General features: G+C 40.4%; 1 protein-coding gene across 1 annotated transcript; it reads right to left on the bottom strand.

Annotated features, from left to right (window-relative positions):
* Nucleotides 1-359: 359 nt before the first annotated feature.
* LOC110495161 (serine/threonine-protein kinase H1 homolog) lies at nucleotides 360-16,601 on the bottom strand. Its single transcript, XM_021570491.3, has 3 exons — nucleotides 15,599-16,601; nucleotides 13,638-14,791; nucleotides 360-6,577 (listed from the first exon to the last, which is right to left on the bottom strand). The coding sequence occupies exons 2-3, from the start codon at nucleotides 14,586-14,588 to the stop codon at nucleotides 6,260-6,262; spliced, it is 1,269 nt and encodes a 422-aa protein (XP_021426166.2). The 5' UTR covers nucleotides 14,589-14,791; nucleotides 15,599-16,601; the 3' UTR covers nucleotides 360-6,259.
* Nucleotides 16,602-16,886: the final 285 nt, after the last annotated feature.

The raw sequence follows: 16,886 nt of genomic DNA, 5'->3' as shown, positions 1-16,886 counted from the left end.
TAAAGTCTTTAAACTTCTTAGCTAATTTAATTAACCACATAATACCTACCTATGATGAAACATGATAGATCACCATCAATCTTACATTGCAGCAAACCCCTTTTAGTCATATTTGTGGAATGTTTTACTAGGACTGCCAAACAAAAAATCTATAGGGCTCACACATGGGAGACCACAATGAGACCGAATCGATGAAAACACAGGGAAATCTGACAAAGCATGAGACACACTCGGTGTGAATAAGGGTGCGTTTCTTCACTTTGGTATGAACATATGGCTGATACTTGCTTAGATTGTTGCAAGAAACTATCACGAAGACTGATCATTGCTGAAAACTGATTTAAATTACTATTCAAAAAGGTAGTCAGGTTCGAGTTTATTTGGCACATTTGCGTAAAACATGACTCATTGAACCAGTTAGTTAATGTAGAATAATCAATATGTTGTTATCACTCATTTAAACACACACATGAACAAGAATATTCAAAATCATAAAAACAATTGTACTCAGAAGACAGTGTTGAATTGGCTACTTCAGAAAACGGTCAACAACATTTATACATGTATAGTACATATAGAAAATGTGAAAGGAAACGCTTTAGGAAAATTTTCACATTCTGCAAAATCGCTTGCAAATACTATTTACTTACTCATTGACCTGGCACACATTGCACACTTTACAATTATGTGTTTTATTTTTAAACCTTTGCTTCATTTCCCCAAAAAATGTATTCTCTCTTTTGGTCCAGCAATTGTGTTTTTGTGATGTACAGGGAATTTAGAATCTCAAATGTGCATTAAAACCAAACCTTTTTTTAAATTAACTGTAAGACAGTGGTGTTCCAAAAACCAAATCAACAAGTGACTGAAACCATGGCATTATTAGTTCTGTGGGGTGGAAATGCATGTTACAGATGCAGTGCATTCAGAAAGTATTCAGACCCCTAGACTTTTTTCACATGTTCTTACATTACAGCCTTATTCTAAAATGGATTAAATCGTTTTTTCTTCATCTACATACAGCACCCCATAATGACAAAGCCAAACTTAAAAAAAAACAGGTATTACATTTACATAACTATTCAGACCCGTTATTTTGTTGAAGCACCTTTGGCAGCAATTACAGCCTTGAGTATGACGCTACACGCTTGGCACACTTGTATTTGGGGAGTTTCTCGAATTCTTATCTGCAGAGCCTTGTTAGGTTGGATGGGGAACATTGCTGCACAGCTATTTTCAGGTCTCTACAAAGATGTTCAATCGGGTTCAAGTCCAGGCTCTGGCTGGGCCACTCAAGGACATTCAGAGACTTGTTCCGAATCTTGCATTGTCTTGGCTGTATGCTTAGGGTCGTTGTCCTGTTGGAAGGTTAACCTTAGCCCCAGTATGATATCCTGATCACTCTGGAGCAGGTTTTCATCAAGGCTCGCTCTGTCCTTTGCTCCGTTCATCTTTCCCTCGATCCTGACTAGTCTGCCGCTGAAAAACATCTCCACAGCATGATGCTGCCACCATGCTTCACTGTAGGGATGGTGCCAGGTTTCCTCCAGACTTGACGCTTGGTATTCAGGCCAAAGAGTTCCATCTTGGTTTCATCAGACCAGAGAATCTTGTTTCTCATGGTCTGCGAGTCCTTTAGGTGCCTTTTGGCAAACTCCAAGCAGGCTGTCATGTGCCTTTTACTGAGGAGTGGCTTCCATCTGGCCACTCTACCATAAAGGCCTGATTGGTGGAGTGCTGCAGAGATGGTTTGTCCTTCTGGAAGGTTTTCCCATCTCCACAGAGGAACTCTGGAGCTCTGTCAGTGACCATCAGGTTCTTGGTCACCTCCCTGACCAAGGCCCTTCTCTCCATATTGCTCCGTTTGGCCAGGTGGCCAGCTCTAGGAAGAGTCTTGGTGGTTCCAAACGTCTTCCATTTAAGAATGATGGAGGCCACTGTGTTCTTGGGGACCTTCAATGCTGCAGAAATGTTTTGGTACTCTTCCCCAGATCTACGCCTCGACACAATCCTGTTTACGGACAATTCCTTCGATCTCAGGGCTTGGTTTTTACTCTGACATGCACTGTTAATTGTGGGACCTTATGTAGACAGGTGTGTGCCTTTGCAAATCATGTCTAATCAATCGAATTTACCACAGATGGACTCTAATCAAGTTGTAGAAACATCAAGGATGATGAATGAAAAAAGAATGCTCCTGAGCTCAACTTCATGTCTCATAGCAAAGGTTCTGAAATCTTTTCATACATTTGCAAACATAAAAAATAAAAACGTTTCACTTTGTCATTATGGGGTATTGTGTGTAGAGTGATGAGGGAAGAAATGTATTTAATCCATTTTAGAAAAAGGCTGTAACATAAAAAGTCAAGGGGTCTGAACTTTCCAAATGCACTGTATGCTGCATGACACACACGGAGTTGAACAAAAAAAGTGTCTACTTACAGAAACATGCACATAAATGACAACAATACAAATGTCAGGCACTTCATGTGACGAAGAGATGCTATTAAAATTGAGTTACCATTACGTCAACAGGTGACCACGTGAACTATGTGGAGAGGGGGGACGGGGGACACCACTGCACTTGACTGCGTGCAACGATTTACAAAACAAATAACAGCAGTAGGACCGACAGTGTAGATAGAGCATATTGTAACATTATAGAAATTCCAAAAGAGAGACTGAGGTCAGCTGATACGGCTCTGTTGACTTTCCAGTATCTTAAAAAAATATATGTACCTCAAAATACCAGCGCTTCTCACCACAAATTACTTAAACGTACATATGACCACATCATACCAATTGCTTATAATGGTTGTTCTGGTTGGGGAGTACAAAAAGGTAAACAAGAGCAGTTTTAATGAAGACATAAAACCTACATCCTGTCAACACAATAACTAAGAGGTATAATTTTATTATATATATATATTTTTTTTTAACACACAATTGCTTTTGAAGCCCTTCAAAACACTTGAATGACCCCTAAAAATGAAGTGCTAGAAACTGAAACAATCAGTTAAATGTGATCAGGTTCTTGATCCATCCCTTGAATTTAATTAAAATAAGTGCATTCACAGGCTATAACAAAGTACGCTAAAAATAAAACGTGGAAGTATTGAAGATAATTATTTGAAAGAACAATGTAAAATACTTCATCACAACACTCCAGATTTGTTTTCAAGCATATTTTAAGGCAATTATTCTTGATTTTTAAAAGACTTGACAATAGAGAACAAATGCCAGATTTAAATTGGTCTCTCCCAATAGTGTGAGCTCTGACTGGCAAAGCATCCACAATATTACAAATGTTGTCAACCTACTAACTATACGGTTTGGTCAATGACAATTATGGGAAAAAATACAATAAAAACATGACATGTCTAAACTAATCAGAACAAATTGGAAAGACATTTGATATAACAAAAACTAAATTAATACTGAGCCATCAACCAGTTTTCTCCATCAGTTAGCGATCTATTCTCCATCAATTTGTTAAATTACACATCCCTTGACGTGTATCCTTCATTACAATAGGGCTGTCCATCTCAGACTGTGTAGCAGGACCAGGAAAGTGCAGAGACAGGACAGGCCTCGATCCGAATAAGTCCCCAGTCCCCACAATGACAACTATGCAAAAGCGCTGGCTCATCTTTCCTTATTTAGAGTTTCCAGTCAACCTCCCATAGTCTTTCAAGATCACAGTTAAAAAATAATCCCAAAATGAATAGAAACAACTCCTACATTAACAGGTTATAAAAACTGAATCCTGGTTAGAAAAATACTTAATTTTCAAATCATTGAAAGCAACTGGTCAGAATACAATAATATTGGATATACTAGACTTCTAAACCAAAATTAAATAAATAAATGTTTATTTTGGCCTTCATTAACCAGGTTTCCATCCAACCAGCTTTTTTTTTTTTTAAGTCACGACTGGCCTGATGGAAACAGCACATTTTTCAGTAAACTTTCCAAATGTCGACAAAGCAATATGTGCTACACAAGGTGGGATATTTTTGTGTCAGTAAAATTAATTATCAGAGAAATGTAGGTGGAAATGCTTTTATGCGCAAATAGTGATAGAATAACCATCATATCGAAGTAAACTTGGAGTCAAGTGATGACATGTATGGTCCTCCCACTACAACTCGGGAAAGCATGCAGTTTATTATGCTACAGATGAAATAAATTATGATGAACTTCACAGGGTGGTGAAAGTGCAAGGTGATGAGCTTGAATCTCCTTTCCAATAAATATTGAGGGTCTTATTCTGGTGACATGATGGCCATAATAATCTCATCATGTAGGCTTTACCTGCACTGTATCTGAGAGCTGTTGGCTAGAGTGCCAGGGTCAGTACCAGAGTGGGCATATCTGCTATATAACGCATTTTTTTTTGTGGCAAAACAATCAGAGTTGAAAATGCGATGGAAACCCATTTAACTGATATTTTTTTATTTGGGAATTTAACCGCACAAGTTATTTTTATAAACACTACATCATCAAGCAAAGCCTTTCATCCGCAACAAGTTAATTTCCCGGAAACACATCTCTGGTGGGTTTTAATTCTCTGATTGTTTTTAATTCTTCTTCTTTTTTTAATATTCACAAGAAAATCTGTAGTCAATTGGATGGAAACCTTGCTTCTGACATACTTGTGTTTTAGCACAAAGTATAAAAAAAAATATTTAGTATCTCAGGATATATTCACTACATGACCAGAAGTATGTGGACATCCCTTCAAAATTAGTCGATTCGGCCATTTCAGCCACACCCATTGCGGACAGGTGTATAAAATCAAGCACACAGACATAATCTCCATACACAAACATTGGGAGTAGAATGGCCCGTACTGAAGCGCTAAATTACTTTCAATGTGGCACTGTCATAAGATGCCACCTTTCCAACAAGTCAGTACATCAAATTTCTGCTCTGCTAGAGCTGCCCCGGTCAACTGTAAGTGCTGCTATTGTGAAGTGAAAACTTCTAGAAGCAACAACGGCTCAGCTGCGAAGTGGTAGGCCACACAAGCTTACAGAACGGGACCGCATAGTGCGTAAAAATCGTCCGTCCTCAGTTGCACCACTCACTAGAGTTCCAAACTACCTCTGGAAGCAACGTCAGCACAATAACTGTTAGTCAGGAGCTTCATGAAATGGGTTTCCATGGCCGAGCAGCCCAACAAGCCTAAGATCATCATGCGCAATGCCAAACGTTGGCTGGAGTGGTATAAAGCTTGCCGCAATTGGACCCTGGAGTAGTGGAACCACATTCTCTGGAGTGATGAATCACGCTTCACCATCTCGCAGTCTAACGGACAAATCTGGGTTTGTTGGATGCCAGAACACTAGCTGCCCCAATGCATAGTGCCAACTGTAAAGTTTGGTGGAGGAGAAATAATGGTCTGGGATGTTTTTCATGGTTCGGGCTAGGCCTCTTAGTTCCAGTGAAGGGAAATCTTAACGCTACAGCATACAATGCCATTCCAGACGATTCGGTGCCTCCAACTTTGTGACAACAGTTTGGGGAAGGACCTTTCCTATTTCAGCATGACAATACCCCCGTGCACAAAGCGAGGTCCATACAGAAATGGTTTGTCGAGATCGGTGTGGAAGAATTTGACTGGCCTGCACAAAGTCCTGACCTCAACCCCATCGAACACCTTTCAGATTAATTGGAACGCCGACAGTACCCGACCTCACTAATGCCCTTGTAGCTGAATGGATCTAGTGGAAAGCCTACCCAGAAGAGGGTTTATAGACAAAAAGGGGGACCAACTCCATATTAATGCCCATGATTTTGGAATGAGATGTTCGACGAGCAGGTGTCCACATACTTTTGGTCATGTAGTGTATCTCCACCAAAGCAAGTGACCCACTGTTCTTGTACCATGAATTCACATCAAATAATCAAGAACGAGTGCAGGAACAGCATTTTAACACCCCTTCCTAAAACTTAATTCCTAGAATGTTGTTCAACAGATCCGTTTAGATGGGCAGCTTCAAGTGACCATTTCCACAGAAACAATATAATCAACAATAAATAAATGTGAGACACACAAGGACAGGAAAGAAACATTAGGGAATAGGAATCTAGGAAAAAGGGTGAAATATGAGGATGTTTTTCTTGCTGCCCCAGTGGCACTATGGCCTAGGAGCTGAATTGCTGTTCCAGGCAGCTGCTGGTAAGTCCCTGCTTGTGGTCTCACTGAGACACACAACATTATGAGTTTCAACATTGCAACCCACATAACTATTACTCAGCCATTGTATTGTTGTTGGTAGCGGCGGTTGAGCTCACGCAGTTCTTTTTCCCGAGCACGACGAGCCTTGTTGGACTTGGTGGAGCGGCTGGAGCGTGTGGACTGGGCAGACTTGGTGCTGTGACAGCGTGATGAGGCCCTCTTCAGGAGGTTTTGGGAGATAGAGCGCTGCAGGTTCTTCATGGAGGATGACGCGGCCATGCTGACGATCCAGGGGTGCTTCAGAGCCTGTCCTGCTGTTAACCTCTCACTGGGGTCAACAGTCAGCACACGGTCGATGAAGTCCTTTGCCAGGTTGGACACACTGGGCCATGGCTGAGCAGGGAGAAAGAAAAAGGTTTAAATGTTGAGAAACTGCACATTTCTATGCACGGGGGGGGGAAGGGTCGAATCAAAGTAATTCATTAGCAGAGAGGGTCAATTTCTCTAGCACACTGGTTGATAACAGGTCAATTTGGGGGCATGGCCATAATGAACAATGCACACAAGGGGGCAGCAGAGTGTAAAGCAGCTACAGTTTAATATTGCTGTACTGTAAAGCTCTGTAAACCTACAGGCTACATGTTAATAGCACAGTAGTAACTTCACAATGTGAACTTAAAGGCAGATTCTTTTTTTGTAGTGTAACATACGGCAACGAGATATTGAGTACAATTTCTGAACCCTAGGATCCAAGGAAAAAGACATGGCCAGGCATGTCTTTCGCTCGTTCAAAGTGCTGTCCAATGATAAAGGACAGGGGGTGATTTGCCCTCAGACTACAGCATAAACATTAGGCCTTTATAAAGGAAGAATAGCCTACAACCATGTGTGTTACCCACACTGAGAAGCTGAGCCTGTCTGATTTAGAGTATAAGAAAGGCCCCAATGCACGCACACATCAAGCATACTGTGGTTGCTTCCAGGAACTCCAGCCTTAAGCTACGTCACAAAGTCACGTAGGGGGGGTCGTGTTGTAAGTTCAGAGATGACATGAGCATTACGCCCAGTTGAGAAACAGACATGTTTTTTATTAAAATGAAACCTAACACATAAGCAACTGTCTGCAAAGCATCCAGAACTAAATTAATATATTTTCTTAAACTAAAAGAAGTGTAACTTTGGTTTTGATTCTCTGCTGGGATTTCCAACTGTGAGGAATCTTTCTTTACTACAGCAGAGTCACTAAGTGCCCTCAAGTGCCCTACTGTACACTTGTTTCTACCCCAGTCAGATGTTAATAGGGCTGTCGCAGTGACCATATTACTGCTACACAAGTCACGACCGCAGTAATATTCCAAGTGACAGTTGAGTCACGGTAATCTCCCTCTATGCACTCTGGACATGCGTTGGTAGTACTCAACTCAGTAACAATCATCAGGAAGCTAATGGCCTGGTACTCGGGACTCTATTGTCCCTCTAACCAGTATGACGTCAATGCAAATTCAATAAAAAAATCACATCAAACACTTATCATCAAAACAGTATGTGGTTTTAAAACTTACCTAACTGTGACTGATCAATTTGAAGAAAGTTCAACAATTGGTTGAAACAGTAGAAAACATGATCTTTGTGGATGTTTCAAAGCCCAACACAACACTTTAAGGTGAGGATTAATTAAAAAACACCCATATGCATATTACAGCGTATGAATATGCATATTAGAGCTTACGCATGTCTACATATGAGCCCAAACACCCCCCCAAAAACTGAATTTAAAAGAATGATTGTGTCTATACAATGCATAGCCTATTATACATTGCAGAAAAAACACCAAAAAATAACGAATTTAAGATGTCTTTGGTACATAATTACAATTAGTGTATTTGTATTTGATTTTGAATAGCCTAGTAATAGGGATTGCTTTTACATTTTTATAATTAATAGGCTGACATTACCTTTAGCTACAGAATCTCTCACCACGGTACGTTTCCATCTCCTCCCCTCTCTCCTTCATTCCTTTCTCGAGCATGCAGTGAGAGGGGCTGTCAACAGTTAATTAAATGTTTCGTTGTGAAAACATGTTACTATTGATGTGCCCGAACAGACTTCACTTGGTTTCTCAAATGAAGCATCAGGTAGTTGCATGAACAGGGTTGTAGAGCTCATGGTATAGAGAGTTTGGGAAGAATGTCACCTTTCACGTAGTGAGAGGCTGCATGCTCCTCAAATAGTGGTTAATGTGTGGAGTGAAATAATCCAGTAGCCTACCCCGGCATCAGTGAAAAACTAACCTGTGGGTAAGTGGCCTCCATTCACTATTCGAGTGCATACAGACATCTTTTTTCCCCTGCCCATTTGATAATGGACCATTATAAATTGAAATAAATTTTACATATTAGTAAAGACAGATTAAATTGAGAATAGTCTGATGGGTGAAAATATGATCGATCATTTGATGAGATTAGCGTGTGCAGCCTGAAGCAAGGAACAGAGTAAGTTTTTTTTTTTTTTACTTTCTCAAATCAATAGCCTATAGTCGCATCATGCAGCCCATATATTTTGATTTATAAGACATTGTTAGTTTTGTACCATTCACAACCAAAGTTGCCAAACAGATTTAGAGTTAACATATAGGACCCGTTTCAAATTATCACTTTTACGCTCAACATAGTCACTTCATAAGCGCACTCGCTCCGGAATTCGGAAAAATATCCCATCCATTTTATTTAGCTAAGTTATATACTTCTTACTATAATGGTGTGGGACTTAAAGCATATATTGTCTGCAAAATGAAGTAGCCTACAGCATGGCGCATAGCCAGATAACATACATTAGGGCAAATGTTCTTCTGAAATACATTTTTGTCATATCATGTTTCTTTAGACCACACTAAAATAAATGGATTTATTGTGATGGTGTATATTCAATTGATTTATTCTACTTTTTTAAAATGTAGATGTTCTAAAGGCTCACATCAGCAGCTTGTATGCGTGGGGGCCTGGAGATGCTAAACGTGTTTGTTAATTACCAGAAGACCGGCAGTCTTTTGCATGACAACCAGCTAAGAAAATGTCATTACCCCCACAGCCCTAGATGTTACACCTCCTGAACTGTAAACTGCTGCATTTCCAATCACCCAGCAGACATCCAATATACATATTTTTAGACCCACAGATAAATCTCATATGAGCCCAATATTCATGACACATATACAGCTCAAAGATGTTACATCCCCAAACCGACATGATGCTGAAGGCATTTCTGATAATTACCATAATGTCCCCTACTCCAAAACAATCTACTCAACTATTTGTTTTAAAATCTAGTGCCTTCAGAAAGTATTCATACTCCTTGACTTATTCCAAATTTTGTTGCTTTACAGCCTGAATTCAAATGGTTTAAATATATTTTATTCTTGCCAATCTACAAACAGTACTCATAATGGCAAATTGAAAACATGTTTTTAGAAATGTTTGTAAATCTACTGAAAATTAAATAGAGATCTCATTTACATACAGTACCAGCCAAAAGTTGACACGCCTACTCATTATCAGTGATTTACTTTATTTTTACTATTTTCTACATTGTAGAATAATGAAGACATCAAAACTGTGAAATAACACATTTGGAATCATTTAGTAACCAAAAAAGTGTTAAACGAAAATATATTTTATATTTGAGATTCTTCAAAGTAGCCACTCTTTGCCTTGATGACAGCTTTGCACACTCTTGGCATTCTCTCGACCAGCTTCATAAGGTAGTCAGTCACCTGGAATGCATTTCAAGGTGTACCTTGTTAAAAGTTCATTTATGGAATTTCTTTCCTTCTTAACCTTTCTTGCGCAGATGTTCCACTTCCTGATTGGATTTTCCTCAGGTTTTCGCCTGCCATGAGTTATGTTATACTTACAGACATCATTCAAACAGTTTTAGAAACTTCAGAGTGTTTTCTATCAAATACTACGAATAACAATATGCATATATTAGCATCTGGGACAGAGTAAGAGGCAGATCACTCTATTCATCCAAAGTTTAAAATTCTGCCCCCTATCCCAAATTAATGCGTTTGAGTCAATCAGTTGTGTTGTGACAAGGTAGGGGTGGTATACAGAAGATGTTCTTAGCAAATAGGGCTAAGTCCATATTATGGCAAGAACAGCTCAAATAAGCAAACAGAAACGACAGTCCATCATTTCTTTAAAACATGAAGGCCATACAATGCGGAAAATCAAGAACTTCGAAAGTTTCTTCAAGTGCAGTCGCAAAAACCATCAAGGGCTATGATGAAACTGGCTCTCATGAGGACCGTGACACGAAAGGAAGACCCAGAGTTACCTCTGCTGCAGAAGATAAGTTCATTAGAGTTAACTTCTTGGTGACAGGGGGGCAGTATTGAGTAGCTTGGATGAATAAGGTGCCCAGAGTAAACTGCCTGCTACTCTGTCCTAGATGCTAATATATGCATATTATTAGTGGTATTGGATAGAAACACACTGAAGTTTCTAAAAACTGTTTGAATGATGTCTGTGAGTATAATATAACTCATATGGGAGGCAAAAACCTGAGACAAATCCAACCAGGAAGTGGGAAATCTGAGGTTTGTAGTTTCATTTAAGTGATTGCCTATCCAATATGCTGTGTCTATGGGGCCAGATTGCACTTCCCAAGGCTTCCAGCAGATGTCAACAGTCGTTACAAAGTTGTTTGAGGCTTCTATTGTGGAAGGTGGTCGAATAAGAGCTGTTTCAACAAGTGGACTAGGCTGAGGCCAATCAGAAGTTTACTGCGCGGTCACACGGGCACGCCGTGCCTTCTTTTTCCTCTGTAATGAATACGCTATTGTCCGGTTGGAATATTATTGAAGATTTATTATAAAAAGACCCTAAGGATTGATTGTAAACATCGTTTGACATGTTTCTACAAACTGTAATGGAACTCTTGACTTTGTCTGGATTTTGCACTTGCGCATTGTGCCTTTGGAATAGTGAACTAAACGCACAAACAAAACAGGTATTTGGTCATAAAAATGGATGTAATCGAACAAAACAAACAGTTCTTGTGCAAGTGGGAGTCCTGGGAGTGCATTCCGACAAAGATCAGCAAAGGTAAGTGAAGATTTATAATGCTATTTATGACTTTTGTTAACTCCACAATTTGGCGGGTAACTGTATGGCTTGCATATGTGGCTGAACTCTGTCCTCAGATTATTGAATATTGTACTTTTGCTGTTAAGCTTTTTTGAAATCTGACACAGCGGTTGCATTAATTCTATGTAAAACATGTATCTTTCATCAAAGTTTATGATGAGTATTTCTGTTATTTGATGTGGCTCTCTGCAATTTCTCCAGATGTTTTGGAGGCATTTCTGAACATGGCACCAATGTAAACTGAGGTTTTTGGATATAAATATGAACTTGATCAAACAAAACATACATGTATTGTGTAACATTGAGTCCTGGGAGTGTCATCTGATGAAGATCGTCAAAGGTTAGTGATTAATTGTACCACTCTTTGGTTGGAAAATGGCTGAATGCTTTCTGTGACTAGTTGCTGACCTGACATGTTCTGCTTTCGCCGAAAAGCCTTTTTGAAATCGGACACTGTGGTTGGATTAACGAGAAGTGTATCTTTAAAATGGTGTAAAATACTTGTATGGTTGAGGAATTTTAATCATGAGATTTGTTGTTTTGAATTTGGCGCCCTGCAATTTCACTGGCTGTTGGCGAGGTGGGACGCTAGCGTCCCGAACGATCCCAACTGCACCTCAGATTGCAGCCCAAATAAATGCTTCACAGAGTTCAAGTCACAAACACATCTCAACATGAACTGTTCAGAGGAGGGTGCGTGAATCAGGCCTTCATGGTCGAATTTCTGCAAAGAAACCACAACTAAAAGGACACCAAGAAGAAGAAGAGACCTGCTTGGGCCAAGAAACACGAGCAATTGACATTAGACCGGAGTTCAAATTTGAGATTTTTGGTTCCAACCTCCGTGTCTTTGAGACGCAGAGTAGGTGAACGGATGATCTCTGTATGTGTGGTTCCCACCATGAAGCACGGAGGAGGTGTGATGGCGTGTAAGGGCTATTTGACCAATAAGGAGAGGGATGGAGTGCTGCATTAGATGACCTGGCCTCCACAATCACCTGACCTCAACACAATTGAGATGGTTTGGGATGAGTTGAACCGCAGTGAAGGAAAAGCAGCCAACAAGTGCTCAGCATTGTGGGAACTACTTCAAGACTGTTGGAAAAGCAATCATCATGAAACTGGTTGAGAGAATGCCAAGAGTGTGCAAAGCCATCATCAAGGCAAAGGGTGGCTACTTCGAAGAATTTCAAATATATTTTCATTTGTTTAACACTTTTTTGGTTACTACATGATTCCAAATGTGTTATTTCATAGTTTTGATGTCTGCACTATTATTCTACAATGCAGAAAATAGTAAAACATAAAGAAAAACCCTTGAATGAGTAGGCGTGTCCAAACTTTTGACTTGTACTGTAAGTATTCACACCCCTGAGTCAATACAGTGATTATAGCTGTGAGTCTTTGAGTAATGTGTCTCTAAGAGCTTTGCTCACCTGGATTGTACATTTCCATTTGCACAATTTTTTTTAAAATGATTCAAGCTCTGTCAAGTTGGATGTTGATCATTGCTAGACAGCCATTTTCAAGTTTTGCCATAGATAGTTTTGCCAAAACTTTAACTAGGCCCCCAGGAACAATCAATGTTGTCTTGGTAAGCAACTCCAGCCTTGTGTTTTAGGTTATTGTCCTGCTGAAAGGTGAATTTGTCTCCCAGTGTCTGTTGGAAAGCAGACTAAACCAGGTTTTCCTCTAGGATTTTGCCTGTGCTTAACTCTATTCTGTTTCTTCTTATCCTACAAAACACTCCCTAGTCCTTGCAGATGACAAGCATACCCATAACATGATGCAGCCACCACCATGCTTGAAAATATGAAGAGTGGTACTCAGTGATGTGTTGTGTTTGTCCTGAATACAAAGCGTTATGTTGGGGGCAAAGTTAATTTCTTTGCCACATTTTTTGCAGTTTCACTTTAGTGCCTTATTGTAAACAGGATGCATGTTTTGAAATATGTTTTATTTTGTACAGGCTTCCTTTTCACTCAGTCAATTAAGTATGTATTGGGGAGTAACTACAATGTTGATCCATCCTCAATTTTCTCCTATCACAGCCAGGGTGTGAATACCTTCTAATGGCCATGTATGTACCAGTACATCAACTGGTATTGGTACCCTCTTCACCACTCACTAATATGTGGTGTGTGTCAGTGTATGTACTGTCTGGTATATCATATAACATTATCAACACGTCAAAGGAGGAATGCTCGATAGGGGATTGTAGAAGTATTGAGAAGTAGAGACGACAACAAATTAGTAAGAAACAGAAAAGCAATGGACGAAGAGGGTGTAACGTCATAGGTGCTTACCTCCCCAGAAAAGCTGTACTTCCCCTTGAGGATCTGACGGTAGAGGCGCATGCGGTTGTCATCCTCAAAAGGCATGGTTCCACTCAGCAGAATGTAGGAGATGACCCCTAGAGCCCACATATCCACAGCATTGGTGTATGGCTTTCGTACCAGGATCTCTGGGGCAATGTACTCTGGTGTCCCACAAGTGGTCTTCATCAAGCACTCATCACCCTTCTTACGAGTGCTGGCCAGCCCAAAGTCAGTGACCATAATCTTAGAGTCTGCACCGGGGTGATAGTAGAGCAGGTTCTCAGGCTTGAGGTCACGGTGGGTGATGCCAAGTGTATGTAGATACTTGACCCCGTCCAGTACCATCTGTAGGACACGTGTAGCATCACGCTCTGTGAAAGAGCCACGGGCGATGATACGGTCAAAAAGCTCTCCCCCTGTAGCCAGCTCCATCACCATGTATACTCGCTCAGCTGTCTCAAACACCTCCATCAGCTGGATAATGTTGGTGTGGCGTACACGCCGCAGGACACACAGCTCTGACTCACATACCTCACGTCCCTCTCTGTAGCGTGTCTCTATCATCTTGATGGCGTAGGGCTGCCGCGTGCTCTTATGCTCCACTCGCACCACCCGGCTGAAGCTACCTCGGCCTATCAGCGCCTTAATGTCATATTTGGCTGTGACCCGTGGGTCAAACTTTGCTCTGTACTTGGCTACCTTGTTTCTGCGTGGGTCAGAGGCCTCTGGTTGGCCTGTATTTGTGGGTGCCTGGGCGGCTGAGAATGCTGCCTGGGGCAGAGGAGAGCCTGTTTTCTCCCCTCTCATTTTACTCCCACTGCCGTCGCCTCGGATAAAATGTTTGTAGATGTCGGTCTGGAGGGGATCCACCTTTTTGACCAAGTCTAGCTGGACATCTCCAGGTGGCTCAGGGAGGACCTTGCTCGTCCTGCACCCCATCACATCACAATCCTGTCCCACTGGGACCAGCAGGACATCCTCATCGCCCACGCAACATCCAAGCACTGAAAAGCATCAAGCCACAGGAGGCAGCCAATGTTCTTGAGGAAATGCTGCAGTGGCCCACTGAACCAATCACTGTGGCAGACCACTCAGAAAACAGACCTCACCACACTGTAGTAGACTGATGAAATGGGGCAATTCTGAAAGAATACAGAGTAAACAATTATACATTTGAAATAAATCATTGTCCAATACCAAGTTCAACAGCAAAAAAATAAATGTGCATCCTGAAAGATTAGAGCCATTGACTGATTTGACTAAACATTGCATTTAGGCCTATTTAATGTGGCAATGTATCACGTTCTACCTAAACTGACAACCGTTGACTACACAAAATAAAATCAAGAATTATGTCTGGTAAACGTTCTAGAATCGGGCCTACCAAGATCATCTATAAAAATAAATTAAAAAATCGGCATGTGTTGACATACCGCTAAATAACGGTTCACCCATCCCACCAACCACCCCCCCAGATCCATATCCATTTACGCTTTAGGCCTGGATACATCGTATACTGACTGACCTTGTAAACGAGGAAAATAGCGGTATTGGCAACAGCCGCCATGTATCAAATATATAATGTATCCACAAATTACAAAATTATACAATGTTGTCATAAACTGCACAGTGTATCATTTGGTGGATGTAACCAGCAAAATGACTTTTGTCGGCCATGACGATTGTAACAAACCTAAATGCCGATAGTAGCCTAGCATTCCTCTATATCATGAACTAAAAGTATAGGCCTAAAAGTTGTTTGAATGTTTATGGTTGGGATTTGAAACAATTTGGCAGATAAAGATAGTGAAGTTCCAAGCCATTTATCTTGATCGAATGTTACAAAAAATATATATGTATATGTAAAAATATATGAAACGTTATACCTTGTTTGAGTAGATTTAATCGTATTATATACTCTGAAGCATCAAAACAACGTAAAATCTTACCTTATATCAAAGTTAGCTAATTAGCAAGTTAGCTAGCAACATACGACAGCGGGAGTTACAAGGCAGAAGTCCACAACTTGCCAAAGCCAACCTCCTCCTCACCCCACTCTCAGCTGTTGTCTCAGTTTTTTTTTGGTTCGGATTTTTCAAAGTTGAATCCAGATGATAAAACGGCATACTGCTCCCTTATGGCCCTGATAACGTTTCAAGTAAATTGCAACAAGTTGATGGCTTCATTTTGCGCGTAAAGCAACAACACTGTGGCAAAAAAAAGCAGATAGAAGCGCTCGGTCGTTCGCTTCATAAAACGGTGTTCTTGAGTGGGACCACCTTTTTCCTGCAAACTTCTTTGTTGGAACGACCTCCTCGTCGGCTTGTTTCTACCCCAGAAAATCATCGAGGACGTCGTGAGGTCACTTCCTGGATCCGAAGAAAAGTACCGTACCAACGCATATATTTTGTTCATCTAAAATATTACAAGAACAGCTGTCAAAAGTGGAAAACACGTTGAAATCGCTCTTGAATTACAGTGTAGGGCAGACCTACCTGAAGTTATTGTCCTGCTAACAAACTCTGTCATAATTATTTTTAATTATTAGGCTAATCAATTAAGTGTTGATGTTGGTAATTCTATGTATTTCAGAATTTTGTTTTCTCTTGATGCTGCAAGGTCTATATCAAATGTAGGCTACTTGAAATGTGATCTGGTGTAAAGACCTAAAGCCTAAGCCTCAGAATGTTGCTCTATAAAACCAGCACAGGTTAGCTACAATTTTGATTTGGCATATAAATGGCAATTGTAAACTAATAAACGTTACTCTGCTTTTTAATTTTCCCGTACAGATCCACAGGATGGCGCTATATGCGTGTGATATAGATTAGACCAGTGGTTGCCAAACTGTGGGGCGTGCATTTTTTGTTTGTTGAAGGAACAGTCCGGCTTGAAACATACTTTTGAAAAGTGGTGTAAAATGTGTAGAAGTCCAGGAAATAAGCTTTAAACCTGCAAAACAAGAAGGGTGTGAACAGTAGGTGTTACGAACAGCGCTTGTGCCCATAGAAATAGAGCGTACCCACGATGTTCCCTAATGCTGGAAGGGGGCCCCGAGTTAAAATGTTTGGTAACTCCTGGATTAGATTTAAGAGAATAATTTCTTGTTCTCATGAATATGTTTGCGTATGATTAATGGTTTTCAGAGTCTTTCCAGATGTACTGTATTCATTAGAGATTGTTTTTCTTCTTATGGTTTTGGTAACTACCCCTTTATCTGTTGTATTCCTATGACAT

The sequence above is a fragment of the Oncorhynchus mykiss genome, chromosome 2 (genome assembly GCF_057628025.1).
Source record: "Oncorhynchus mykiss isolate SJ-2025 chromosome 2, ASM5762802v1, whole genome shotgun sequence".
Taxonomy (NCBI): Eukaryota; Metazoa; Chordata; class Actinopteri; order Salmoniformes; family Salmonidae; genus Oncorhynchus; species Oncorhynchus mykiss.
Note: the sequence above shows the minus strand (reverse complement) of the source record. Positions and strands in the feature narration are given on the sequence as shown.

Coding starts and splice junctions, on each gene's coding strand:
- LOC110495161 (XM_021570491.3), bottom strand. CDS start 14,588: ATGGGGTGCAGGACGAGCAAGGTCCTCCCTGAGCCACCTGGAGATGTC. Junction 6,578..13,637: donor AGTACAGCTTTTCTGGGGAG/GTAAGCACCTAT, acceptor CTCCCTGCTCAG/CCATGGCCCAGTGTGTCCAA.